This window comes from Cyprinus carpio, chromosome A17, assembly GCF_018340385.1.
Source record: "Cyprinus carpio isolate SPL01 chromosome A17, ASM1834038v1, whole genome shotgun sequence".
NCBI classification, from domain to species: domain Eukaryota; kingdom Metazoa; phylum Chordata; class Actinopteri; order Cypriniformes; family Cyprinidae; genus Cyprinus; species Cyprinus carpio.
In genome coordinates this window covers 28,783,607-28,811,334 of record NC_056588.1, presented here as the reverse complement: position 1 = coordinate 28,811,334, position 27,728 = coordinate 28,783,607, and the positions used below count along the sequence as shown (strand labels likewise).

Genomic DNA, 27,728 nt, shown 5'->3' with positions numbered 1-27,728 from the left:
TTCTATGACGGATTGGACTGGAGCTCTGGCTCCACCCAGCGGCCACTCGCCTCGCGCCGCATCCTATTCTTCCTCTATGGCGTCCTTTTACAACCAGCAACAATTTTTTCATGACGGGGATTTCCTGAGGAAGTCAGTAGACTAGGGGGCTTTCCAGTTAAGTACTAGACTTGATATCACAGCACCCTGCCACAGTGGCGGCTTCTCTACCTTTTCGTTTACCTCAACCGAGTCGTGTTTTGGAACATTCCGATGTCAAAATGACCCGATTTGATCCCACGGCCGTGGTAGCCTGTTTGAGAAGCGAGGACGGAGCCGTGGCCGCGTAAATTTGGACGTTGTTGTCTCGGTGTGTCTGTCATATGAGTGGACCATCCGTGGCTCCTTTCGTGAAATTCTTCAGAGAAACACGGTTGGATCATCGGACGACATCGCTGACCAACTGATTCATGTAAGTGGATGGCTATCTCACAGATCCACATGTAAAATAACGTGTAGCTCATGTTAGTGAAAGGTAAGATTAGGCAAACCTGAAGTCTATGGGTTCACCTACAGTAACTAAAGTGTGTCCAGCTTTGATCTTAGATGTTCACACCTGCTCTCTTTACTGTCTCCTGGGCAAATATGGATCTTTTGGGGTGCTGATTCTTGTGAGTTTTGAAAAAAAACGCAAGGCTATCAACATGTTTCCAGGTTAAATCCTGACCAGCTACTTTACAGATTTATAATAGATGATTTTTCTGCCATCGCTGGTAGACGACCTTCTCACCTTTGCATTGCATGTGTGTGATGTACTTTTGCTTTTATTATGAGCACATCTCTGATCTTCTTAAATTTAAGGGTCTATAAATTCCGCATGGATGTTTTATGCAGGCTTTGTTGTATAGAAGAGTTTAGATCTTGATTTTTAGATTTGGGAGTTGTAATTAAGTGCAATTATGTTTAATGCTAAAAACAAAATCATTAGTATTGAATTTTTCTATGTGGTTATGTAAATTAGGTAATATTACACCACCAAGAAGAAAGAACATTAAAACTAGCATTAAATTCAGTATTAAATAATAAAGTGACGACTGCTAAAGTAGGAAAGTGTAAATACAGATTGTATTTATATGTCTCTATTTAAATACACTGATGAAAAAATAGCCAGTGGACAGAAGCAATTTGAAACATGTGCTGCTGTGTGCAGATCAAAACTGAGACTGTTTGAATCCAGCTTAGTTCAGTTTCACTCTCAGAATAACACAGTAAAGTGTTGTGATACACTACAGGGAACACATTTGGGGCTTGATTTCAAAGCAGAAACTAGAAGGTGGCTGAAAAGATGACATAAGGATAACTTCTTCCTTTGCATTTTCCCATGCAGTAACCCCATTACGTTACCCATCACATCTTCATCATGTGTTCACATCTGAAATGGTGTTTTATTCCTGTAAGTGACCTATAGTAATCACACATGTCTTCCTCTAGTAAAAGGTCAGGCCAGAAAGAGGTGATATTCCCCTTCTTACTTCTCTTTCATTTTTGTTATGAGATCTCCTGCGGTGCAAATACATTCAAAGAATCTGTATTACCCTGATGCTACTCGGCTCTAAACTAACAGTCTGAAATGTATTGTGTTACACTTTTCACCTGCAGCTCTCTCTGGTATTATGTTCTTTATGGGATGGATGCTTGCTTAACGCTAGCATCGCCTAGTCTTGTCTCATTTATTTTCAATCGTGGTTTAAAGTCGCATGTTTTAACTTTTTAATTATAGAAACTATAAATGCACTGATAATATGGGACACATTTTTGTTGTTCGTCTTGCTTTTTTGGATCATATCGCTCTAAATTATACCATTAAAAAAATAGTTCACCTAAAGATGAAAATCCTGTCCTTATTTGCTTACCGTCGTTCTAAAACCTGAATGACCTGAATGTCTCCATGAAATGAAAGTAAATGGTGAAACGGTTCATTCGTTGAATGGAAAAGAGAGTCTGAGACATTCTGCTAAACATCTTCTTCTGTTTTCTACAAAAGAAATAAAGGCACCGGTTTAGAACATTAGGGTGAGTAAATTATTTTTGGTTGAAGTATCCCTTTAAATTGGTCACAAGTTGTTTTTTTTTAAATTTGATTTCACTAAAGAATTCTAAAAAGATTTTTATCAATGTTTCAGTAAAACGCTAAGCAGCACAACTGTTTTTAACATTGAAAATAATAATAAATGTTTCTTGAGGACCACATCAGCATATTAGAGTGATTATTAAAGGATCACATTACACTAAAGACTGGAGTAATGGCTGCTGAAAACTGTCATAGGAATAAATTACATTTTTATAATATATTAACATAGAAAATTGTTATTATAAATTATAAAAATATTTCACAATATAACTATTTTACTATATTTTTGATCAAATAAATGCAGCCTTGGCAAGCATATGAGATTTCTTTCAGAAACAAATAAAACCTTACAGAAAGACTTTTACTCCAAACCTTTGACCGGTAGTGTATATGAATTTTTGTTCATGCAATTCATTCATTATTTAGTTTCTATTATATTTGGATAAGGTCCCGTAATTCCTGGTATAAACAATAGTTTACTAGCAGCTTCCCTTTTTTTCTTAATGTGTGTTTATGTGCTTGCGTGCGTGCATGTGTGTGGGTGTGTATGTGTATTATCAGCAGTGACAGAGAGGAATGAGGCAGCAAATGGAAAAGCCCCTTAAATATTCCTGGAAATCCGTAGAGAATGGCACGTTCCGGTCAGCCACCAGTACATGGATTTTTACTTGTGCTTTGTTGAATATTTCTATTATTTGTTTGTGTAGTTGGATATTTTTTCTTTCTCAGAGTATGTGGATTATTTCAGGGATTTATTTTTGACGTCAGCATAGTGCAGATTGCAGCTTGAGATGAGAGATAAAGGTAGGGAAATACCTGAGTACCTGAAGTAAAACAGAAACAAAATCAGGGACAACTAAACTAAATGGGAACTAAATGGGAATATTTGCTTTAGTTTAGTTTGCTTTAGTTTTTTTTGTCACTCTGGATTTTTTTCCAGTCTTAGTGTTCAGCATGGATAGAGCTGACATTAGCTTAGTTACTATTGTTGTAATTTGACGAAAGGCATGTTGAGCCATGGCGAGTGTTTTGTGAAACACCCCCTCACTAAGGCTGTAACGTGTTATATACGTCATATGGGATTAAACCTTTCTTGCTGAGAGTGTGAATAATTTTATGGGTGTGACTATGTGTGTGCGTGCACGTGTGTGTGTGTGTGTGTGTGTGCATCAAACATGGCTGTCCAAACATGGCTGTCATCTTCCTCCCAAAAGCCATTTATCTGGGCAACAAACCTTTAATCGGTTGAAAATGCCTGTCCAAAAAAGTGTTTTAATGGTTTTTAGCATGTTGCTATTATGGAAAAAAATTATAATCACAATTATTTTGGTCAATATTGAGATAATGATTATTTAACATCATTACATTATTGAACTTTTTTTTTTTTTAATAAGTGGATATTTTAATTTCAGTTAAATAATGGAAAAACAAACAAAAAAAAATAAGTACAAATAAATATACACATTTAAATAAATAGTACAACAGTAATAAATGAAAATAAAGTGAGAATAAAATTGCAAATTAAAAACTTCTTTTTATATATATTTTAAATACTAAACATTTATTTAATATATTTAAAAATATTTTTGGCATATAAAGTACATAATCAGTATGTTTGACAAAACGGGTCCCTAATAGCAAAAAGGAATGCGTTTTATCATTTTGTTCATAATTTTTGGAAGCCATAATTGTAATTGAAAATATTTTTTTTTATTAATCTTACTGGTGCAGGTAAACGTTTGAGTCTATTTTTCAATGTAAGTTAATGGGATTTTTCAGCCATTCTGTCATTCACCAGTCATAAATCATCAAGCTGATTGGTTGAAAAAGTAGTAGCACCGTTTTTGCCCGTAATACAGTCGGTGCGGGAATGAGTTGCATTCTGAAGTTTGCTACTTGGTGTTAGTAGTTTGTTCAGATCCCTAACCTCGAATATGCCTTAGCAAACAACAATAATAATGGTTTTCATCAAGAGCAGTTGTTTGTCACAGGAAGCTAGACCAAACCATTTCAAGTGATCTATGACTGAGCTCTAATTTCCCAATTCAAAATATTTTTGTGCAAAGTTTACCTACCTTCATAAAAAATGCACCATGAATAGCTATAATTTCAGTTTCCTTTTGTGTCTGAAAGTCTCTGTTCTGGAGAAGAGGCATGTGCGGTGGATACCAGTCACTCTTTGTGGAATAACTGTGGTATCTTCTGCTTAAAGGAATTCTAACAGCGTTCAGCAATGGAGCTGGGACCTTCTTGCATGCGCGGTTAGTATATAGCTGGCTCATAGGGGAGATATTATTAGAGCTAGAGAGCTATGCCTGTTATGAAGGGATTTCCCAGTCTGAGAGCTGCCGGTCAGGAGCTGTTGATGTGGCAACGTAAGCACAATGTTTAAGCGTTGCCTCAGTGGCAGGCATTAGAATATGAAAATGTGACTAACTTCTATCTGTCTGACATCGGCTTGAGATGTGAAACAAGCAGAGGGGCAGAAGTCAGGCTGTTGTCATGTCAGACGGCATTTAAGAGTTTAATAGTTCTCACGACACCCTCGGCACTTTGCTTTGCCCATCATGTTTTTCATAAGCAAATTTGAAATGAAAATGCTGACATCATTTTTATAATAGTTTGGTTTTGTGTGTATCAGACATACTGTTTTTGTAAAGGTGGACAGACAAATATACTTTTTATTTTTAAAAAATTACAATTATTTATAGTGTAGAGCAGTATTTTTATTTTTACATCACAAAACAAAAAACATTTATTTCATTTAACTATTGATTTTTTTTTTCTTTTTTACATTTTATTACTGTGATGTTATTCCATTATTAAATGTATTATATCAAATATGAATGTTTTAGCAACCAGAGATTTTTTTTTTCCTCAGGATGCCTTGATGAACAGAAAGTTTAAAATAACAGCATTTCTTTGAAATACTATAAATGTCTTTCCTGTTACTTTTGATCTATTTAATGAGTCCTTAAAAAAAGCATTGATTTCATTAAAAAATGTTACTGACCCCTAGCTTTTGAATGATAGAATTTATATTCCACAGCAATGTAATGGTATATTTGAAGGAGTTCCCTATATATGCTGTGCACTTTTTTTTTTTTTTTTTTTTTTACATGAGCAATTTATATTTGTCTGCAAAGCTAATTTCAAGCATTTCCAATAATTTCCACAGCTAATGTGATGAACTTTACCGGTGGTTTTCTCTAGTAGGACACCTGTGTGAACAGGAACTGACTCATTCATCCAGTAAAATCACCTTGGGACTAGTAAAAGTAATTACAAGAGTGAAGTTAGTCAACTGAAAGTCAAGCTTCATTTGTTTGCAGATGCCACTTGGATTGATGTGTTGTTGACATTTTAAATGTGTCTTAAGTGTCCAAATGCTTTTGGGGGCTTCAGGTAGTCATGCCTTAAATCCATCAAACTCTTCTGACTTAATAAGGTTTGAACAGTATTCCTTCTAAACACACTTGTGTTCTTGAAACAATGGCAGTGAAGCGACCACAAATTGGTGTTTGCCAAGGGGGTCTGGATCCAGTCAGAAAACAGCCCCTTCCATTTTAGTTTCAGTAATGTTTCCCAGAGAATACAGAATTCTTGACAGCTTCAGTGTGGACATGAAAGAATTTAATGTGCCAAAGATGACAGTAGACTATCCTTTTTGGTCTTTTAGGATGTTGTGTTTTTTGGAAGTCATAGTAAACTTTTTCTGTGACGAAGATATTCAGCATTTTAATTTTTCTCAGGGACAGGTTATTGGTGTACAGTTTAGATCCTAATCTGTCTGTTTTTTCCTCAGGTCATGTCCGCAGGGCGTAATGTGGAACAGCAGATTGCCCTGCAGCAGCGTCCTCCATCTCTTGCCATGCCCTCCATGGCCCAGCGGCCCAGGCACGAGCCGGGTTTCTTGCCCATGCATGGCGGCTTCAGGGACCGATTTGTCACGACGCCTGAGGCCAAGTATTGCTGCGAGTCTTGCGGGCTAGTGCTCTGTAACCCTCGACAAACTGAGTGTGGACACCGCTTCTGCGAGAGCTGCATCACAGACTTGCTCAGGTGGGCGACGGTTCATTAGTGAGCTTCATATGATTACTGTAATAATAAAGAAGCTGCAGTATCACAAGCCAAGGAATAAGCTAAGCAGTTTTAGATATTTATTAGCATAAAAGCTTCCTACATATTTCTTATCTAGATATTGTCTGGATATTCTGGGCTGCATTTACAGCTTCCATTCCAATGCGTCTCCAACGATAGAGATTCGATAGTACTAACCTGCGCAATATGGAAAATTCCATTTACATTTTTTCCAGTGTGAAAAGTAGGTTTTATGCTAAAAATACATTTTGAAGTCTTTTAAATAGACAGAGAGATAACGTGTGATTTTGGAATTATATATGTGTAGTTCAGTGGAATAGTTAATGCGAGGTCAGATGACAAATCAGGTGACAAAATTGAAAGGTTATTTTCCCGTTGTGAGAGGAGAATAAAAAAAAAAACATCAAAAAGGGCCAGAAAACATTCCTCACCACCTCCAAATGTTGTTTCGTTGATTTGAATGTGACCACACCGTGTCTTGGGTGCATTTACACCTGGATTTTAATATGGTTAAGAGATGTTTAATTGTGATTTGATTGGCGAAAATGCATGTTATTTCCAGGTGTTGCTAAATATGATTGAAATCAGGGGTTCTCAACTAGCGAACCTCCAAGGAGGCCTTAAAATGTCTTTAAAAATGTTTAAAGTAAGGCAAAACAAAAATTAAAGTTTTAAATTTACATTTTTTTCTTTGAAGAACCAGGGTTTATATTGTTTTGTATTCGTAGCCTAATTTTTAAAGTGTGATTTCTAGGCCTGGAAAAGTCATGTAAATGAATACAATTATTCCATGTGCGTTTTTATAATGAATATACATTTTTCTAGTTATGATCAACTTTAAAATTCTTATCCTTATTCAGTAAATCACGAACAACTGGAAAAGTCATGGAGACTTTGTATGTTGTTGTAGACGATAGGGTGGCCTACTGATCTAAATGGCATTGAAAATAAATCTTTGGGTGTTCCCATTATTTTTATTTCAAAATGTAGGTCATTTGAACTATGGATACAATTTGCTTACAGCTGGATCTGACTCTTTTTTTTTTTAGTAAGCCTAACCCAGTATGCCCAGCTGATGTAGAACCACTCTTTGAAGATAAGGTAAGAAAGTGAAGCCAAAACCTACAAGGACACACCCCACTCCATTACATATTAAATCTCACTCACACAGCTCCAAGTGAAAGTAATGTGGGCCATACAACAGGCTCACAACACATCTCTTTCATACAGGACCTGTAATGGATGTTTTGTTTTTGTTTTTTTTGTCTTATGATAGATATTCCGGGATGTTTGCTGCTATAGGGAAATTATGGCTCTGAAGGTCTACTGCCGAAGTGAGAAAAATGGATGTAAAGAACAAATGAGTTTACAGCAGGTCATGGTAAGTCATATGATTCTTAGACACAATAGTCTACATATCATATGGTAAATTCCTCCTGACTAGAACCTGCCTCGAGCATTGAGAAATGTGAGCTTAGACTTAAACTAACTTGCACATCATTTTCTAAGTGTGAGAATAGTGAATGTAGTTGCATTTATATATTCCATGTGTTATGTTTAAATTGAACTTTTTCGGTAAAAGTAAAATTCTAATTCGTTTCTCTCTTTTGAACAGGACCATTTGGAAGTTTGTCCGTACTTTGAGGTGCCGTGCCCCTTGGGAAAGTGCAAGGAGAAGATGATGAGGAAAGACATGTCTGAGCACTTGAGCCGCAAATGCAAACACAGAGAGATAACCTGTGAATTCTGCAATCACAAGATGGCCCTGACTGAGTTACAGGTAACACAAATGACCCAAAATCCCCCAGTTCCCATAAAAAGGACCTGAAAACTAATGGAAAGTACTTAGAAATTCATGAGATCTTTTTTCAGTTGTCATTGAGTTTTTTTCCTGGATTGGAATTAGTGGACGTCTCAGTTCCTCTATGAGAAGTATTCCCCTTGTGTTCTATCATTAATGTCCCATGACCTTTGAGTTTCACATTTGTACAAGGAACTTAGGGGAATCTCCCGTTATGCTGACTGTCATTTAGAGAAGTGATCGATGTGTGTTTTCACTTCAAGAACGCTTTCTGTTTTTTTTCCGCCTGGTTGATCCTGTCATTATTACCCCACACAGTTTTTTTTTTTTAACCATTAGCATCTCGAACCATGAAAGTGTCAGTATGCAGTATGTTTTAGTGCATTTCAGTCTAGCAGTCATCTCTCTTTACAGAAACACAAAGATACAGTCTGTCCTGCATTTCCTGTAGCATGCCCTAATCAGTGCTCATTTTCTTCCATTCTAAGAAGTGAGGTAGGCTTGCAGTGCACTGAGCATTACTTTTGATTTACTAACTTGTGTGTGTTTGCTTTTAAACGCATGAACGATGAATTCAATTATAAATGAATGAAAAAGGCAAATGAATTGTGATGTATTTATGAGTTGAATGTGTCTCCTATAGCTATCCATTCATCAGCATGACTGTCCAAAGGCCCAGGTGACCTGCTCATTTATTCGCTACGGATGCTCCTTTAAGGTGATAATCCTGTTCAGATATTGATTTAAAGGACATTTGGAATGTACTTATTTTGCAGTAGTGTATTGCTTCATTGTTGATTAAAATATGTACGGTAGATACATTTAAATGTAGAAATATGTAAGAAAATATTTTTTTGTTTAGTTTTTACTAATATGCATCTGATTATTTTAAAGGGGCTGAATCAAGAGATGAGGGAACATGAGTCCAGTTTTGCGTCTGAGCACCTGAGAATGATGGTGGTCAGAAACACCACACTAGAGGCCAAGGTAGACATTTATAAACATTTATATTTATCATGTCAGAAACAAAGAAACTGTTTTTCGGTGTGAAAATAAATGCTTTTTTTTTTTTCCTGTTCATGTGTATATACATGCAGTCAGATTAAACACATACACTGATCAATCTGTGTGTGTAGGTAGAGGATGTTAAGAGCGAGCTGATGGAGCGTTATAAAGTTCTGCCCAGCCTCAGCAGTCGTCTTGCAGAGGTTGAGACTCAGAATGAAGAGATGAGAGAAAAGATTAGGCAGCTGGAGCAGAAGGTTGTCAGTGTGCAGGTGAGAGCCGTGACCAAGTAGTGGTTTTATTTTCTATTGAATCATTTGGTAAAGCTAAAATTAACTTGTATATTGTGACTTACGTCTGCTGTACTGTGCAATACTTCAATCTTACACAGGTTTTAATGCCTTTGTTTTGTGACATGCCTTCTGAAAGTCTGAGACCACATTGAAAATAAAACCTGGAAATTAATTATAGCGTTTGGATTTTAAATAAATCAATAGAAAAGACACATTATGCTGTGAGAAAGAAACATTCCAAATTTCTGTCTATTAAACAAATTAAGTGAATGTGTGACATTTAACATGTTTTATACAAAAGAAAGGGATAGGTCCCTTTAACCTTTGTATAAAATGTAATTAGATTATTTGCTTCCTCTGTAGATTCTCTTTGGAACATTTATTAAATGTTCAGAAAGATGGCATACTAAATACTAAAAATTCTGAAATTCTAAAATTCCACTTTTCAGTTCAACATATTACTTAGTGTTATGCTGATACAGTAGTATGTCATTTTTATAAATTGCCTTTTTTTTTTTACAGTACAATGATTTTATTATTATTATTATTATTATTATTATACAGTGATCTTAGCCTTTTGGACCCCACTTTATATGGTATTGGTCCATGTTTTTTTTTCTGTTTGTTGTTTGATGACAGTGACTATGTAGAACCTCAATGCAAAACAAATTTCTGTGAGTCAAAGAAGAAAATGCAAAAATAAACACTACTGGTCAAAAATGTTAAAGTTTTTTATACATAAGGTACTTTTTTTAAGAAATTAATCATTTTATCCAGCAAGAACACTTTAAATTGATTAAAAGTGACAGCTGAAAGATTTAGAATGTTAAAAAAGATTTCTATTTCTAATAAATTGTTCTTTTGAACCTTCAAGTAATGCAAAAATAAAATGTATCATGGTTTCCTCAAAATTATAAAACAGCACGACTGTTTCCAACATTGATAATAATAAGCAGTGTATCTTATCAAAATCAGCATAATAATTTCTGAATGATAGTGACATTGAAGACTGGATTAATGGATGCTGAAAACTCAGCTTGACCACCACAGGAATAAATTACATTTTAATATATGTTAATAGCTACAATAACAATTCACAATATTACTTTTTTTACTGTTATTTTGATCAAATAAATGGAGACTTATTGAGAAAGAAACTTTAAAAAACATAAAAAATCTTTCAGATACCAAACTTTTGATATGTACTATACAATTTAATAAATATTTATACATTGTATTTTCATGTTCAAAATTATTGCATCAAGATTTGACTTTAATTAAAAATGTCAGCCCCAACCACCCCCCTCCCCTTATTTTTTGGCTAAACTTAATCTTAAAAACACAGAGACCAAGCTGTGAAATATTACAATCTGTGATTAAAACACTTCTCTAAATGTTTGTGTTTATGTATGTAGATGTTGATGAGCACTCACTCAGAGAAAATGCTTGAGGTTGAAATGGAGCTGCGGGAGCTTCGTCCTCTGCGAGTTATGAGGGAGGAGGTGGAGGCTCTGAGAGGGTCCGTGGAGAGCATGCGTTCAATTGTAGCTTCTCTCGATTCGGGTCGTGTTGGTTCCAGTTCTGGTTCTCACACCCTGGGTAAGAAAATGTCACATACACCTCAATTATTATGCATTATACCAAGTACTTATGCTTGTTCACAACATTGTTTTTTAACACATTTCAATATTGTCACCAGGCTCCTTGGAGCAGCAGCTCACACGTCACGATGATATGATGAGTGTCCATGACATCCGTCTGGCAGAGATGGACCTGAAGCTGCAGGTGTTGGAGACGGCCAGCTTCAACGGTACGCTCATTTGGAAGATCCGTGACTACAAAAGACGGAAACAGGAAGCCGTTGTCTCCAAAAACCTCTCGCTCTACAGCCAGCCCTTCTACACGGGCTATTTTGGCTACAAGATGTGTGCCCGCGTCTATCTCAACGGGGACGGAATGGGTAAAGGCACACATCTCTCGCTCTTTTTCGTGGTCATGCGCGGGGAATATGACGCCTTGCTGCCATGGCCTTTCAAGCAGAAAGTAACATTAATGTTAATGGACCAGGGGCCGGCACGAAAACACTTAGGTGATGCCTTCAAACCAGACCCCAATAGCAGTAGCTTTCGCCGGCCCACTGTTGAAATGAACATAGCCTCGGGCTGTCCACTCTTTGTGGCTCAGACTGTCCTAGAGAATGGAACCTACATCAAAGACGACTCCATCTTCATCAAGGTGACTGTAGACACCTCTGACCTCCCAGACCCTTGAATTCAGCTTCACTGGGTCCGGATAATATCAAGTCACGTGGCCCTCCCAGCTAAGACTTCGAAGAGCAGGGCTGAGAGAGGCAGAACTCAGGACAGGTTTGGGTTTATAACACTCCGAGCCATCGGCTTGTGCTCGTGAGATGGTGCGCTCTTCGGGAAACAACAGTGCTAGATAGTTTTGGCCTTTTGAAGGAGATTTAAGCAAATGAAATCTCCCATGTCAACCACATCTAAGATGCAGTGAAGAGTAATACATCAACTCTAATCAACCAAAAGAATGTGAATGTCTCTGGATCTACAGGACGAGGTGAAATGGAAATGAACGATGCCTAGATGATGTGTTGGTTGACTAACATCCAGCCGTCATGTTAGCCTTCAGTGTGTATGAATGAGTTTGAAGCTAATGGTCAGCTCTCATACTGGTTGTCTAGAAGTCTGGAAGGTAATCCTTTATGTTTGGTAATTATGGCAAGCTTTGTATTGGTGGGTTTTTTTGGTGGTTTTGTACAATATGCAAATATTGAACTGACATCTGTTGTGTTGGTAGTGGTTTGTTGATGAACAGTTTGATGTGGAGTGGAGGTGGAACGTGTTTCTGTGTAGTTGATATAAAGGACCTGACTATAGAGCATTCATGAAGGACATCATTGGCACTAAACAAGGGTTCCATTGCAAGGGTTCCATTGTCAAAAAAAACGCAAAACCTCAATTTTTATGCATGTAAAACCTATTCTTACATGACTTAGCCTTCTCTGCGTTTACCACTTTGACACATTATTTTTGTAATGTTCTAATTAATAGATGCTATGCATCAGAATCTATTGTCATTTTGTTTTGTATTTTATTTTTAAAACAGTCTGAAATAATGCTTTTATGCCTCCAGCCATGATGCCAGAGACACATACAATAATCCAGATCATTTTTCATGGTAGGGATGTTTTTTGCACAAGTATTGTTTGAATGTGTAATATATGTATAAATATATCAATATAAAATTGTTGGAAAACATTCTGAATTCTGTTTTTATAAATGTCAAGTTGAAGTATTGTGTGGGGGGGGGGGGGGGGGGGAACTGAACTGACCTGAGAGGAACTGAAACCTACCTTACTAGACTACGAGACTACATTTATTCCTCAGTGTGCAGTTAAACAAATGTTTTGCTAGAAAAAATATCAAATTATTAAATTATTATTTTTTTCTCACAAACTAATACTATTATATAAAAAAATACAGGTCAATGCCCATAAAACCCATTTCCTATTGGACACAAAGTTGCTGCTACACTGAATAATAATAATAATAATTTTAATGTAGTAATTCTCAGGATTAATATCTATAATTAATACCTGGCACTAATAACAACAATATAAGTGTATGTAAGAGGTCTAAACAATAATTTACACCTAATTAAAAACATTAAGACATTTTTAAGAAACTTTGATAGCCTTTGAATTGGAAATAAACTATTTAGAGCTTTAAAAAGTAATTATTTAGACCCACCCTAGCTAAACAATTAGGGACACCAATAAAATACTGTGAACTCATTGCTGGCCACTAGGTGTCGTAAATGTACAAGCCTGCCTGCCCACTGTCTATTGAGCTACCAGGGAATTTTGGTCACAGTGAAACAACGTACAAGTAAGCGACTCCATAAGCAGGATCTATACAAAACGTATATACTGTTGATATCAGCTTTGTCAAAATTATTTGTGAAATGCTTCTATAAACGTTCTTTAAAATATCCTGCGGCGCTTTGTCAAACAATTTAAATTAGGCTTATGCTTATGTACAGCGGGATGAACTTGAGAAAGCATTTCATTTCTCAAAATGCGGGTTTCGGTTTTCGCCATGTCAGCTACTTTGTTCCTACCCTTCTCTTTTTCACCGAAAAGTGCGAGCAGTCAGCAGTGCTACAGATTCACTGCACCCTAATAACAACCCGCCCTCAGCAGCGCGAGCTCTCCAGTGTGGAACCCGCACGTCACTCCAAGCTCATGAATATTCAAACCAGCGTCGTGAGAAAGAGCGCGTCACATAAGAGGATACAGGTGAGGTCACAGCGACACACACAGCTGAACAATCTGCGAAGAGGTCAGGAGACGGGGTAGTGTCATCAATACGACAACAAATAAAGAAGAAGAAGAAAAAAAACAACAACAACACTGGGACCGTTTTAAATTCCTCAAGTATAAAAAGGGAACTAAGGTTGCATCACGCATAAAAGAGCTCTGCGAGGAACAGCAACATGTTCACTTTGGGTAAATAAGGAACAGGGTGGAAAGAACAAGGAAGGAGACATGTTTCAAACGGTGACTGAAGGACTTCAGAGTCTTTATGCTAAAAAAACTTCTACCTTTGGAGGAGACCTACCTTTTCCATGACTTCCACTCGCCGGCGCTGGAGGAGGCAGACTTCCAGAAACAAACCTATGGTCCTGCTGGTCGGACAGTATTCCACGGGGAAGACCACTTTTATACGGTAATGCATGGCTTTGACAGATAGGTGTGTGTCAGCAAAACACTTAGTATACTCTTCTGTAAGCGTTCCTAACTTGAATGAATCAAGAAACGTATTACAAAATAATTATAATATTAGACACATGTATATTGAGACTTTTTTTTTTATTAGGGTTTATTTTTCATGTATTTGTTTTATTTGTATTTAATTTCTCAAAGAACAGCATGTACACTTGTTAAGTTCAGTACAGTCAACTCTTTGTGGTGGCTGCAAAGCCTGGCAAGGGGGTGTGTAAAAACAGCTTATGCCAGCTCACAGAGTCCATTCATCTGTGAAGAGATGCAGAAGGCTGGAGAGTATGCAACTCATAAAAGCACCATTATTCTTCTTATTGGCTTTTCACTGTAGGTAAATACCATCCAGCTTTGATGTCTGTGCTGTTGCTCATCAGGTCCAGTTTGTTCTAGACAGTCTCTGAATGAATGAGAAAGTCCAATAGCTTTGCGGTTCTTGTTGAACTCCTCAAACTACAACTGGCTTATACTAAATCAGCTATTCATAATGTTATATGAGGTCATAATTGAAAATGATGGATATTTAAGGCTGTTCAAACACACTGTATTCCAGTTGAATGAAGTACATAGCACGTTGATACCCGGAATATTTCCAGAGTTCCTTCTGTGTGAACGCATAAAACGTCCCGGGATGGGACCTATGCAGGCCATGCCGTAAAGCAGGGGCAGATTTAGTGAATTGGGAACCCCAGGCAAAATATAGGAATGGGGCCCTATACATTTGCACACATTTACCTAGATCAACCTTCAGGTTCCTTTTTTTGTTGTTGTTGTTGTTGTGATGCTTGCTGCTGCACAATGTTGCCCCCATAGTTGGTGTCCAATGTTTCTACATGTTTTATGTACATTAAATGATAAAATAGTAAACCTCACAATTGATAAATTAAAACATTGATTTACAGTTGAGATACAGGTTTTCACAAAAATAAAATAAATGATAAAATAGTAAACCTCACAATTGAGCCTTTAAACCATTTTCAAGAAAAGGGATGAGTCAGAAGAGAATGATAAATTATTATATTAATTTTAAAACGGGTTATGTGGGCGGACTTTTGCATTGGTCTGAACAAAAACTGCAGACTGGATTATTGAAAATGATCATTTATTCTCTGCCAGTAGGAGGAGGCGCTTTTTCAACATCAAAAATATAACGGTAACGGCTGTAAACAAAGCAGTGTTCTGCTCATAAACATTACTTTATCAGATAAAAAGAAAAAGCCATCAAAACTTTTTTGAACACAGCCGGTTCCCTTCAGACATTCATTCACATAAAAACTTGAATTAGTAAAATGAGAAAAGTGTATAAATAAAAATTAGTGAAAAGGAAATTATACATTTACACAACTAAGGATTAAATAAACCAAAAAAGTAACTGCGTGTTTGTCCTCTACTTGGGTCCTTCTCTGAGTAAGCGGCATTTAAAACAACAAACAAAATATGCATTGTTGCTCAATATTTAATTACAGCTTCAGATGCATGATACTTTAATTTGCTACAAGCAGGATACACAAGAAGCACAATGTGGACACACAAATCATGAAAATCGTACATGAAAAGCATTTTATGGGGCCCTTGGCTTTTGGGGGCCCAAGGCGGTCGCCGACCTTTGCCTAATGGGTAAGTCTGCTCCTGCAGTAAAGGGTGTTGTCGTGATGATTATCATGCAATTTTTGACCGGGAGTTTTGAAGGCAGATCAATGTTCACAACGAAAAAAAAAAAAATGTGCAAACTGGAATGAAACAGAGATCAGGGAGCTCCTCACTATGCGCACTGTTTGTTCGCCAGCTTAGAGAAACGATACGTGTTACATTCTATTAGATGTGTGTGAACCCCTGATCTATAATAGCGAACATGCACAGATTCCGGAAAATCACTGGCAGTGTGAATGACCCAAAATCAAATGATCCCGGGACACATTATCCATGTATTTTCCGGAATCTCTGTGTGAAAGAGGCTTTTGAGTGCTAGAGGCATGTTTGTATTGTGTTTTTTTTTCCTGCGCTCGTAAAAAGTTTTTCATGTCTCTTTTATTAAACATTTGAACAAAGGAGTAATCCAACCATATTTAACAATGAGCACAGTCTGATTTACAGTTCCCTTATGTTTTTGTTAGATTTTAATGAAAAGCCATGTGTGTTTCTTTGCTTGGAAACCTTTGACGCTTTCTCATCCTCTGGCAGGATGTGATAGGGATCTATGCTATGGCTAGGGAGTTACAGGAAGAGGGAGACTGATGAATACGTCTGTTTTCACATTCTAGCATTCGTCCAAGGGTTAAGTGCCACTGTTTAGCTTTGATCCTTGATCAGCTTGGATGTTTATTTAACTGCACAGTGTCTTAACCCTAAAAGCTATTGGGTAACATTTTAAATTAAATCACTGCAGTATATTTTCCATTAGTTTTTATTCTCTCCCAACCATGAAATTTTGTTAGTGTGTGCTGTCACATGATCATGCCGCTCCAGTTCACTAAGTAGTTGTTTGTTAATATTTAACATCTCCCTCCTGCAGGTATCTTCTGGAGCAAGATTTTCCAGGGATGCGAATTGGTCCCGAACCAACGACAGATGGATTCATAGCTGTAATGTATAATGAGAACGAGGGAATTGTTCCTGGAAATGCTTTGGTTGTGGACCCCAAGAAACCTTTCCGCAAACTCAATGCATTTGGAAATGCCTTCTTAAATAGGTAAACATCAATCCAATTCCTACCCTTTAGATTTTGTTTCAAAAATTGTGACTGTAGTATTTCAATGAAGTGTCTGAAAACATTCTTTCTCAGAGTCTATTTAGCTTGCTCAAAAGATTTCAATCTTGGCATATTAAAAGGGAAGTTCAACCAAAAATGGAAATGGCCACCACCAATACTCACCCTCATGTTGTTTCAAATTAAAGACTTGTCGTTCATCTTTGACTGTCGTTCTTTGAAACACAAATGAAGATATTTTTAATGAAACCTGAGAGATTTCTCTTCCTCTACTGAAATTCAAATACACAAAAAATATAACTCAAAAAAGAAATAAAATTTACATATAAACAGTAATCTATATGAATCAAATGGTTTAATCCAAGTCTTCGTGAATTTAATTTGCATATAAACAATGTTTAAGGCACAAACATAAAGTTTTTTTGCATGAAACGAGCACATTTGAGCTTTGGTTTATCCATTTTTGGGTGAACTAACCCTTCATCACCTCTGAAAAAGTCAAATGGGGCTGAATCAACTGATAACACCATATTCCAGTGTTCTTGAGCCAAGAGAGTAGTTGTTACTAGACATCATGTCATGCAGCAAGGAATTCTAAGATGTGGGCACATATTATTACTCGCTACATTTTGTACCACATGTGCCTCTTTCCCAGGCCATTGCCAAAACAAGGACTTTCCATCATCTTGCTCTGGCAGTGGTATAGGAATAAGGAAATTTGTCTGGAATGACCTACAGATTAAAGTTTACAAAAGAACACGCATTCACTAAATACACATTATGTCACAATGCTTTGTAGTTTTGGAGTTGTTTTTCTAGCCAGCTCATTGTGCTGCTCATTCATTTCTTCCTTTCATCCCATGCAGCATGCTTTTCTATTACAGGCAAATATTTTTCCAAAAATAAAGTGTCTCAAAACTGTGTAAAGGGGCTTGGTCACTTCTCCTTTTACTTAACTATAGCTGTTGCATGAGCATCCACAAGTTTTAATGTTTAATTTTAGTACCTAGACAGTTAGACAAAGGTTTTTTTTCCTGTTTGCTGGATATTTATGTGAAGGGGAAATGGGGGTATTACTTCTTTGACAGTGACCACTGTAGAGGTCAAAGGACCACTTGACAGAGCACATCTCCTCCTCCTCCAGAGGAACCTCAAAACAATGCACTTTGTTTCCTGTGGACCCTGTCATGCGTCATGTGATGGCAGATTTGGGCACAGCAGTTTCTTTTTCTTAATCTCTCCTCACTTTTATCTACTGGCTTTTAAAAAAAAAAAAAAAAAAAAAAAATAAGGTGTGTTAATTTTCTTGAAAATGAAACCTTGGTCGAATGCTTTCTTCCTCATTTTCGCAGCATGTCCTTCTGCTTTGCAGCTGACAGATGATATTTGCTTTACAGATGTTGCAATTTCCTCTAAGGATTTATAAAAAAAAAAAAAAAAAGACATCCTCAAACTCACTTGAGACAGTATTGCAATCTTAGCATCACTATAAAATTCTCTCCCATTGAGATTTCTAGATATAAAGTTAAACAATAGTTTTAGTCACATTATAAATGTATTATACATTTGTTGAATGTCTGTGTCATACTTTTTAAAACTCATTGCCAAGGTTGTGGAGTAATTTACTACTGTCCAATAGGTCCTCCTCCTCAATCAACATGTTTAAAACCCTCCTTAAAACTCATTTGTTATATTTGACCTTGATTGCATTGTGTTCTGGATGGATGCATATTTTTTATGTTTCATTTCTTTTTATACAAAGTTTTTCTCTGTTTAATATGAGTTCACATTAACAAAATATTGGCAAACTTGAGCAAAAAAAAGTTCCACTGTCAGTAGTTTGGCGATGCATGAAGCACAACTTCTGCAAAATATTGCAGAGCAGTGGTAAATGTGACCACACATTTATTTATTTTTAGTAAGTCCTGTTTAATCAGAAGTTCAGTGTACAGTTTGTTAGTCTCCTTTTGTTTTTTATAAAGTGACTTTCACTTATTTGGTAACCATTTGTGTTAAGCTTTATTCTCATATCTTTGATAGAATTTTAAGAAAAAAGTGTTTCAGCTGTTATATTTTCCCATGACTCAGATCAAATGAATGACAAATGTAGTGATACTACCAGCATTTCCTGTGAAAACATGAGGTGATGAACTCTCTCCATCTGTCTTGTCAGGTTCATCTGCTCACAAATGCCCAACCAAGTTCTACAGAGCATTAGCATCATTGACACACCGGGGATCTTGTCTGGCGAGAAGCAGCGCATAAGCAGAGGTCAGTGGCTGCAGTGAGTCTTAACTGTACAGGAGGATGTTCACTCTAGTCTCTTTGTAGTGTCTTTAAGTCCGTCTTTCGTGTATTGTATGACAAACAAAGGCCGGTAGTTTACGCACAGACTCTGTCAAATGGCCACACACGTGCAATGGGATATCCAAATGACAAAACAGACACCATCAAATATACCCCATTCTTCTTTGACATGCTTTTTAAGGGCTCCTCCAAAGATGGTTATTAGAGAAGAACTGGTTGTTAAGGTAAAACTAGTCATGATTGGATGCTTAGTGAAGGGAAGATAATGTCACATGACCAAAACAATGTGAACTCTGCTATTTAGCCTTGGCAGAATTCTTCATCCTGGAGTCTCTGTGGCCATTTCCCATTGAAAATAGATTTGGTGTGATGCATTAGAGCAGACAGGCTGGTTCACTTCCCTGGAGGACTGAAGCTCGTGTTCCCAGTATAAGGAACAATCATAATGCTTTAGTCATTAGTTTTCATTTGAGTCACCAGATCTGGCCTGTTTCATTGTAAATTTCCTCTGTTGTTTCCGTCCCTGTCTCCCAATACATGACAGCAGCAGACCTGCTGGAAACCGTGATGAGTCTGGTTTTATGAAGTCAGCATTTCTCACTTTCTTTTTCCTCATTTCAGTTTAGCTTGCCAAATACACTTCAGGGTTTACGTCAGCATTCTTCTGGTAACTTAACATGTAGCTGGTATTTATATGTTACTGGGTCATCAAATAACAAAACAGCTGCTACATGCTTTATTTCACATATTTTTTTTATTTTTTTATTTAACTAAGAAGGCAGAGCATGTCTGAGAGGTGGCCAAGCAATTTTTAACAGTTGTGAGATATGCTTGTTCATGCTGTAGAAGTGTTATCTATGAAAATTCACGGCAGCAGAGGTACAGCGCGGGAATACGCAGGCTCAGAGGGTCTGCAGACTACAGATTAGGCTTGGTGGCACAAATGTACGGCCCGCAGCTTCAGCCTAAGGGGATCGTGAACACATGGGCGTTCCACATCTGTTCCTGCTTTAGCTCCACTCAGCTGAGGTTACATTCCTCTTACGTTAGCGTCTCTGACCACACCTCACGATGCAATCCATTGAACATGTGCATCAAATCATATTTTCATTTCTAATATGACTATGAATGTTCAAAATTGGAAAATAACTGAATTTACAGCTAGACATTTGTGTTGTGCCTGCTTTAAAATTTTTCCAATCTCTAGATTTTGTAAATGAGTGCAACATATTTATATTTAGGGCAGCTCTTTATAAAAGTGAATGAAATAATTATAAAACCATAATACTGGTAAGTTGACACACTTCTGGTGTGACACGTAATACTCTTACAACCATCTATTTTTTTTCGACAATTTTAAACAGTATATTGTTGATTTTTATAATAATAATGCATGAAGTTTGGAATGTTTGTACTTTTAAAAAAGTATTCATCACACCATAGGATCAGTTCAATTGAACTGTGGCAAAAAGTTATTAAAAATGGTTAAATATTTTAGTTATAGGACCCAAGACATAGATGGTCCCTTTTAAAAATTTTGTATAATGAAAAAAAGGTTAATTTAGAGTCGTTTTCTGTGCAAAGTTGCCTTACATGGAACAGAATTGATGGTTCCCACACTCTAAGCACTGAGCTCCTCCTTTGTAAAATCTTGGCAGAGCAAAAATTTTTGCAAAATTTTTATAGCTATGTGTAATCCATGCCATTGGTTGTTGGAGCAGCGTAATTTCCTCAAGACTGTAAGGTGGTTGGATAAGCTGGATCTCATTGCTTCTAAAAATCTTAATTCATCAGCATATGCACTGGTTTATAATTAGCTACATGTGAATGAGGGCAGATGTGGTGTCCCTGTCTCCTCAGGGTAAGGTACTTAAGGTCATGACAGATCAGTGTCCCGTGCACTTTTTGTCCTTCTTGCTTTCTATACCCGTTTCTTCTAGCTACAGAAAGAAACGTGTGACCATTACATATTTTCCAGTCATGAAATACCAATTTAAAATGAATTGTGTGTATAATGTTTCCACAATGAGTGTTTTAAATATTAAGTTTGGTCTTGGATCTTTGTATTTTATTTTTTATAGTGGGTATAGAAAAGCATAACCCCCTTTAAAATAATCACATTTTGTTGCTTTGCAGCCTGAAATGAAGACAGTTTTTGTTTTATCCAGCTGTATTTACTCAGGGCAACTTATAACATCCAAATAAAAAATAATAACAACAACATGTCATAAAAAAGAATAGAATAACTGAGTTGGAAAAAAGGATCACCTCCTTGTGTCAGTATTTTGTTGACCAACCTTTTGCTTTAAAGTGCAGCCTTTTCTGTTGGGATATGTCTCTCTCTCTACTAACTTTGCACATCGAGACTTGCAATAGTTGCCCACTCTCTTTGCAGAACTGCTCAAGTTCAGTTAAATTTGATGGTGACTGTTTGTGGACTCCAGTCTTCAAGTCATTCCACAGATTTTCACTGGGGTGTGTAAGGGCTGCGCTCTGATAGGCCATGCAAAGGACATTCACCTTTTTTTCCGTCCTTCAACTTCACTGTGTGGTCCGTTTTGCTGTGTGCTTTGGGTCAATTGTCATGTTGGAAGGTAAACCTTGCTCCTATTGACAAATTTCTGGCAGAGGGCAGAAAATTTTCCTCAAGAATTTGACGGTATTTTGCCCCATCCATTTTTCCTTCTATCACTTTAGTCCCTGCTGCAGAGAAACAGCCCATAACAGGATATCACCCCCTCCATGCTTTACTGTAGGAATGCTGTTATTTGGATGGTGAGCTGTATTGGATTTCTGTCAGATATATCATTTGGTGTTGAGGGCAAAGAGTTAAATTTTAGTGTCTCATCTGCCTCAGAAAAATCGTGACTGCATGGTGGCCCTTTCATGAGGAGTGGATTTTTCACTTGCACACCTGTCCCATACAAGCCACATTTGTGGAGCATTTGTGATATTGTTGTTCCATGCATGCAATGAACAAGAAGAGAAGCGCAAAAAAAAGGAAGTCTTGTTATAAATTCCTCCAGTATCAGCTGCTAGTCAGAGTTGCTGTAGGCCGATCCAAATTGGTTGCACTCTCTGACCAGTCCTTCCCCCCCTCCTCCTGGCTCTTTTATCATTAGTTTGGAGCAACATCCTGATCCAGGGAGGGTCTGTATTGTACCAAATAGCTTCCCTTCCATAATAATAGACCTTCACCTGTGATGCCAGCCCCTCTAGAGGACTTAGATGCTGATCTAACACTGCCAGAGCCAACATAAGCAGAACAAGATACCACATTTTGCTTATAAGTTTGATTGCATAATTGCTGTTAATAGTGTTAATCGTCTGTTTGTTTACGTCTTTTATTGATTGTTCGAAAAGATTCTGCTATATGCACATGAACTGACAGTCACCAACTGGATAAGCTACTACTAAATATTGTAGAAACTTAATTTTCTGTAAAGGTTGGCTTTGTAAGTGATTTGTATCGTAAAAAGCGCTATACAAATAAACTTGAATTGAATTGATTGATTGATTTGATTCTAGCATTGATTTAAGCCTTTGAAATTGGGTTTGATATCTTCTCCTACTTGTGCATCTTCACAACTTTATCCTGGTGATCTTTTGACCAGCGACATTGCTACCCATAGTTGATCGTTTGCTTCAGTTGCATTACTAAGAACTGAACTGCTCCCAGAAAAGCCTAATCAAAATGACCACAGCCTGATAAGATTTAAAAGTCAAATGGGTCTGTTTGCCATTGATTAAACTACACCTGATTGAGTTTACAAGTCATTTTTTAGGAGAGGGTGATATGAGGGGTGATTTTTTATTTTTTATTTATGACGTGTGTTGTTATAGCTTTCATTTGGATGTTATAATTTGTCCTGAGTAAATCACAGCTGGATAAAACTAAAAACTCTGTCGGTCTTCATTTGTGGGGAAGTCGTGGTCTAATGGTTAGAGAGTTTGACTCCTAACCCTAAGGTTGTGGGTTCAAGTCTAAGGGCTGGCAATACCACGACTGAGGTGCCCTTGAGCCAAGGCAACCGAATCCCATCTGCTGCCTCCCTGGGCTCCCGCAGGCATAAATGGCTGCCCACTGCTTCCGGGTGTGGTTTACGTGTGTGTGTGGTGTGTGTTTACTGCCGGGTGTGTGTGCACTTTGGATGGGTTAAATGCAGAGCATGAATTCTGAGTATGGGTCACCATACTTGGCTCGTATGTCACATCAACTTCATTCTAGAGGTGTTGCAAAGAAATTAAAATCTGATTATTTTTAAAGGGGGTGATGCTTTTATTAATTAATACGAGGTTCATTTATTATAAAAATTATTTCGTCTGTTTGTTTATTATTCAATATTTATTTCTATACAGTATGTATAGTCAGGGTTTTCCAGACTGGGTTTGGTGAGTTGATGAAAAGAAAAATTAATTTAATCGGGGGCTGTGAAAAAATCATAACAATATGAAATATTTTTTTTGTTTACCTGCATTGCCACTTGACCATTAGTCAACATAAGAGAACCATGGATCACGTGAATGCAATATTAAATTACTGAAATACTAACTTAAAATCTACTTCAGAGATTTCTTGTGAGTTTTGGGCTAACAAAGAAAGTTTGGGAATAATATACTATACAGTGTTTTGTAAAGTGTTATTCCTATTGTTTTACTCGATTCATATGTCTCAGTGGTGTGAAACTGCAATGCAGTGCACTCAACATATTTTCCTTCTACATGGAGGGTATGAAGTATTGATGTGTGATTAATTCTGGGGGGGGGGGGGCGTTTCTATTGGCTATTTCCCCCACAGGCTTAGATTTCTCATCCTGAGGTACTGCGCTGGTTTGGAGAGCGAGTGGAGGACGTAATCATTCCTCACTCTTTGCAACGCCCATAAGCTAGACATATCTGATGAATCTTTCTAGCATGCGATCAACGCGTTCGTGGGCAAGATGACAAAATCGTGTGGTAGTACAAGGCCGACAGGGGGACACTCAGAAGCTAAGGGTTTATGGTGCATGATGTGGTCGATGGGGAAGGTGATCAATATCAGAGGTGGGTGGAGGGTCTTTTGGCTCTTTTTGGGGCAAACTCTTCAAAATGCAGAGAACCGGGGCGTCTGTGTGAGCCGAAACACACGATCTCTCAAGACTCCAGGAGTTGTGCCTCGCAATGCTGCTTTGCGCAAGCTGAATGACCTCATCAAAAGAGCTCGTCTTGCTAAGGTAAGGGTTTTAATGTCACAGCTTAGAATTCCACACACTTAGCCATGCATTTTTATGCTTTGAAAAAGTTAAGTGCTATTTATATTATTGTAGTATAGTTATAATTGAAATGTATAAAAGCTTGAATATTAAGCCTAAGAATCTATCATATCATGTTTAAATTTATATTATGTATATATTTTATTTTAGTCTGGCATATTAGTGATATTAATTAATTATAACACAATTTTATTTACAAAGATTTTGATGCATCATATGCTTATTGTGATATTAATGTATTTAGTGTTGATGTATTAATATTATTTATAAATAATTAATAGTTATTAAGGTCTTATATTGTTAATAATACCTCGCTGCTTTTAAAACTTTCCAGCATAGCTGCCCATTGTCTGGTATTTTGTCTTGTCCTTGACCTTAGTTCACAACTATTGTTTTTGGCTGAGTGCCTTGAATGAGCTTACACATTGTAATGAGCCCCATCAACACAACCTGGTTGCGCCTTAAAACATTTAAATATGGACTTATAAACAATTCACTCATGGAACCTGACAGAAAGTGCGTCTTATCCTTTTCCATAATATTTTCCAAACACATGCATGCAAACAGGAAACACTGTAGCCCCTGTGCCTGTCTTCCTGTAATAGTAAAGCTATGTGAAGCTGTTAAATGCCCTTCTCCATCTCTGGCAAAGCCCAGAAAAATCCCTTTCCGTGGTACAAAGGAATGTGTGTAACAGTCTTGAAGAGAGCACGGCCCTCATTTTCCCTAACCTCTCCACCCTATTTGCCACTCGTCATGTTTACGCCTTTCCTGTCTTCCTCGAGCCGCTAATCATCCTTTTGAGGATTAAATGCGGCTTAAACAGGAAAAGACCATTGTGATATCATTTGAGATCTTAAAATACTTTCACTGCCATGTAACATTTAGGTTTTCATTTGAAACTTCATTTGAAATTTTTAACTTATGCTGTATGCCATAAATTAGCCTTTGTTTTTAAATAAACAGTTTGACCTGCTCTTATTGTCATTAGGCTGTGTATATTCAATGTCTTAAATAGTAGTTTATTAAGGTCAGTTAAATTTATTTATAACAAATAATAATACTAAAAAGGAGACAAAGAAGGGAAAAATATTATTTATAAACAATATTATGGAGATGATATGATTATTATTATTATTATTATTATTATTATTATTATTATTAAAGAACATTTTTCAAAATGTAATTTGCACATCTGTTTTTTATCAGTATGTTATATGTGGGCCCACATGTTTTCCAGTATGGTTTGTACTATACCTCCTCATGAACTTACTGACTATAATGTGATGTGTGTGTTTTACAGGTGCATGCGTTATATCATCAGCTACTTAAAGAAGGAACATGCCCTCCCTGCTTTTGGAAAGAGAAGAAAAAGGGGGAGCTGATTGCCCAGCTGCCTGAGATCTATAAGATTCTGCAGAGAGAGCACCACATCTCACCTGGAGATTTCCCAATGTCCATTAAAATGGCGGTGGCAGCCTTGCCCTGTGTCTATGGAACATGGGTAAATTATTAGATTTATATTATGGCTTTTACATATGTTTACAGACTAAACAAAACTAACCAAGGATGTTATTTAGAGAGACACGTTTTTATGTAGCCATGAATAAAATTTCCCAACAGCTGCTGTTGTATTTAGGATAATGTGCCAGATGTATGAGGATTCCAAGGCCCTGTAGATCTAAGGAATGCTTGTTTTGTACAGTGTGTTAGTGCCATGGTTGAGTCCCTGTGAGGGGCTGCCTTGAGTCCCAGTCCTCCTATTGTCTGAGGAGTAGACAGAGTCCTTGTACTTCATTCACTCTTTTTTTGTTCTTGCTTGAGGATGTATAACCCAGCATGACTCTCCATAGACTCCTAGCCCCCACATGTAGTCAAGCAATCAGTTCATACACTGTAATGGAGTTTCACATTCTTTTGACAGAGATTAATGGGGACGCATCTCACATTCCAGGTCTTTCACATTTACTTAGGGTCCAGGATGCAGAATTTTAACTGAGATGAAACACAGCAATCCACTGAACTATAATAACATTGCTACTTAATGACTGCACACATCTCTCAGTGAACTTTCCAACCAGACAGATTCCAGAGGCAGCACTTGAAAGAATAGAGCCATTCTCTGAATAGACTGTAGGCGACATTGATTAACCTCCAGAATTAGACCTCATATCACTGAAATAACCCTTTTCAGTACTTGGATGCCTCATTTGTTTAAAACACTTTATACAAAATTAATAATGAAACCAAAAATATAACCCAGTGTGTATCGGCTGTTTTTATATGCTATATTATGGCACACTTTAATTTGACATTAAATGGTCTCCCTCTGTCACTCACCTCTACTAACATGGCAGTAGCAACTGCAACACTAACGACTTCATCAAGTTTCCCTTCTTTGAAGGTGAAGTTGATTGAAATCTGTGGACAGAATGTGTCCACCAAGATCTCAAGGCCTGCTGAACATGATCCGAGAGGAAGAAAAGCAAACAGCCTACTCATATGGTAATGGGTGGAGCCTTTGAGGACTCGTCCGACGGGCCTTATCGGCCAGCCTTACCTATGGTGAGGGTATCAGTGCAGGAGCTGATACTGAGTGATGGATCGTGAGTCGCGACAAGACATCGCGTACAGATGAAATCTTCTAACACACCTGATGCCTATCAATGGGAAGGTAACTGGTCAATCAATGCCAAGAAGGAGATGATGAATTCTCGTCTGCCGCAACACTTGTACTGGGAAAGATCTGGAAGCTGTGTCAGACTGTGATAAGGACGGCATGCTGGATGATGCGAAGAATTTTGCTCTTGCTCAGCATCTTATTAAATTCAAACTGGAGGGATTTGAGCTCCTACAGAGCTACCAAACTCACCTAGTACCCTCCATCGCACGGAAGAACCCCACTGCAGACATCTTGTAACAACCACCAGGAGGATTGATCACATTCAAATCTATCGTATATTTATCAGCCAGCTGCTAGCACAAAGTGTGCCTTTTTGAAATATATAAAAGTCTTACTCATTGAAAGGGATAAAGTTTTATTGGTTTCAGTCGACTCTCATCTTCATCAGTGCTGTTAAAATGTGTGGTGACTTTAACATGCCTAAGATTGGCTATGTTTTTAATATAAGTTGCACTAATTCAGTGGTAAAAGAACAACATATTCCTATTTCTGAAAGGCATACAAATTTAATATTACAGCCCATATACTTGTGATTACTTTAATCCCTGACCCTTGTGGTTATTTCACCATATTATGCTTGCAGCTTGCGGACAATGGATGGCAGTGCAGTTATGTAGATCATGCTATGCAGTGCTTTTCAATGTTATTACATTCATATTAAATAACAA

General features: G+C 37.3%; 1 protein-coding gene and 1 pseudogene across 2 annotated transcripts; both read left to right on the top strand.

Moving 5' to 3' along the window:
• The first annotated feature begins 300 nt into the window (after positions 1–300).
• On the top strand, positions 301–12,100 carry LOC109051440 (TNF receptor-associated factor 3-like). Of its 2 annotated transcripts, XM_042774567.1 has the most exons (11): positions 301–451; positions 5,916–6,172; positions 7,261–7,312; positions 7,488–7,592; positions 7,827–7,991; positions 8,427–8,507; positions 8,656–8,730; positions 8,907–8,999; positions 9,149–9,289; positions 10,726–10,909; positions 11,010–12,098. In XM_042774567.1, the coding sequence occupies exons 2-11, from the start codon at positions 5,919–5,921 to the stop codon at positions 11,579–11,581; spliced, it is 1,722 nt and encodes a 573-aa protein (XP_042630501.1). In that variant the 5' UTR covers positions 301–451; positions 5,916–5,918; the 3' UTR covers positions 11,582–12,098. The 2 variants fall into 2 exon arrangements, with proteins under 2 accessions (XP_042630501.1, XP_042630502.1); XM_042774568.1 differs by lacking the exon at positions 8,427–8,507 and having other exon boundaries at positions 11,010–12,100.
• Positions 12,101–13,235: 1,135 nt separating this feature from the next.
• Positions 13,236–27,316, top strand: LOC122148229 (annotated as a pseudogene).
• Positions 27,317–27,728: the final 412 nt, after the last annotated feature.

What these genes read in the sequence shown, in the direction of transcription:
- LOC109051440 (XM_042774567.1), top strand. Translation starts at nt 5,919, where the DNA reads ATGTCCGCAGGGCGTAATGTGGAACAGCAGATTGCCCTGCAGCAGCGT. An exon ending in AACCACTCTTTGAAGATAAG is followed by an intron (nt 7,313 to 7,487) that starts GTAAGAAAGTGA and finishes GTCTTATGATAG; the next exon opens with ATATTCCGGGATGTTTGCTG. An exon ending in GCTACGGATGCTCCTTTAAG is followed by an intron (nt 8,731 to 8,906) that starts GTGATAATCCTG and finishes ATTATTTTAAAG; the next exon opens with GGGCTGAATCAAGAGATGAG.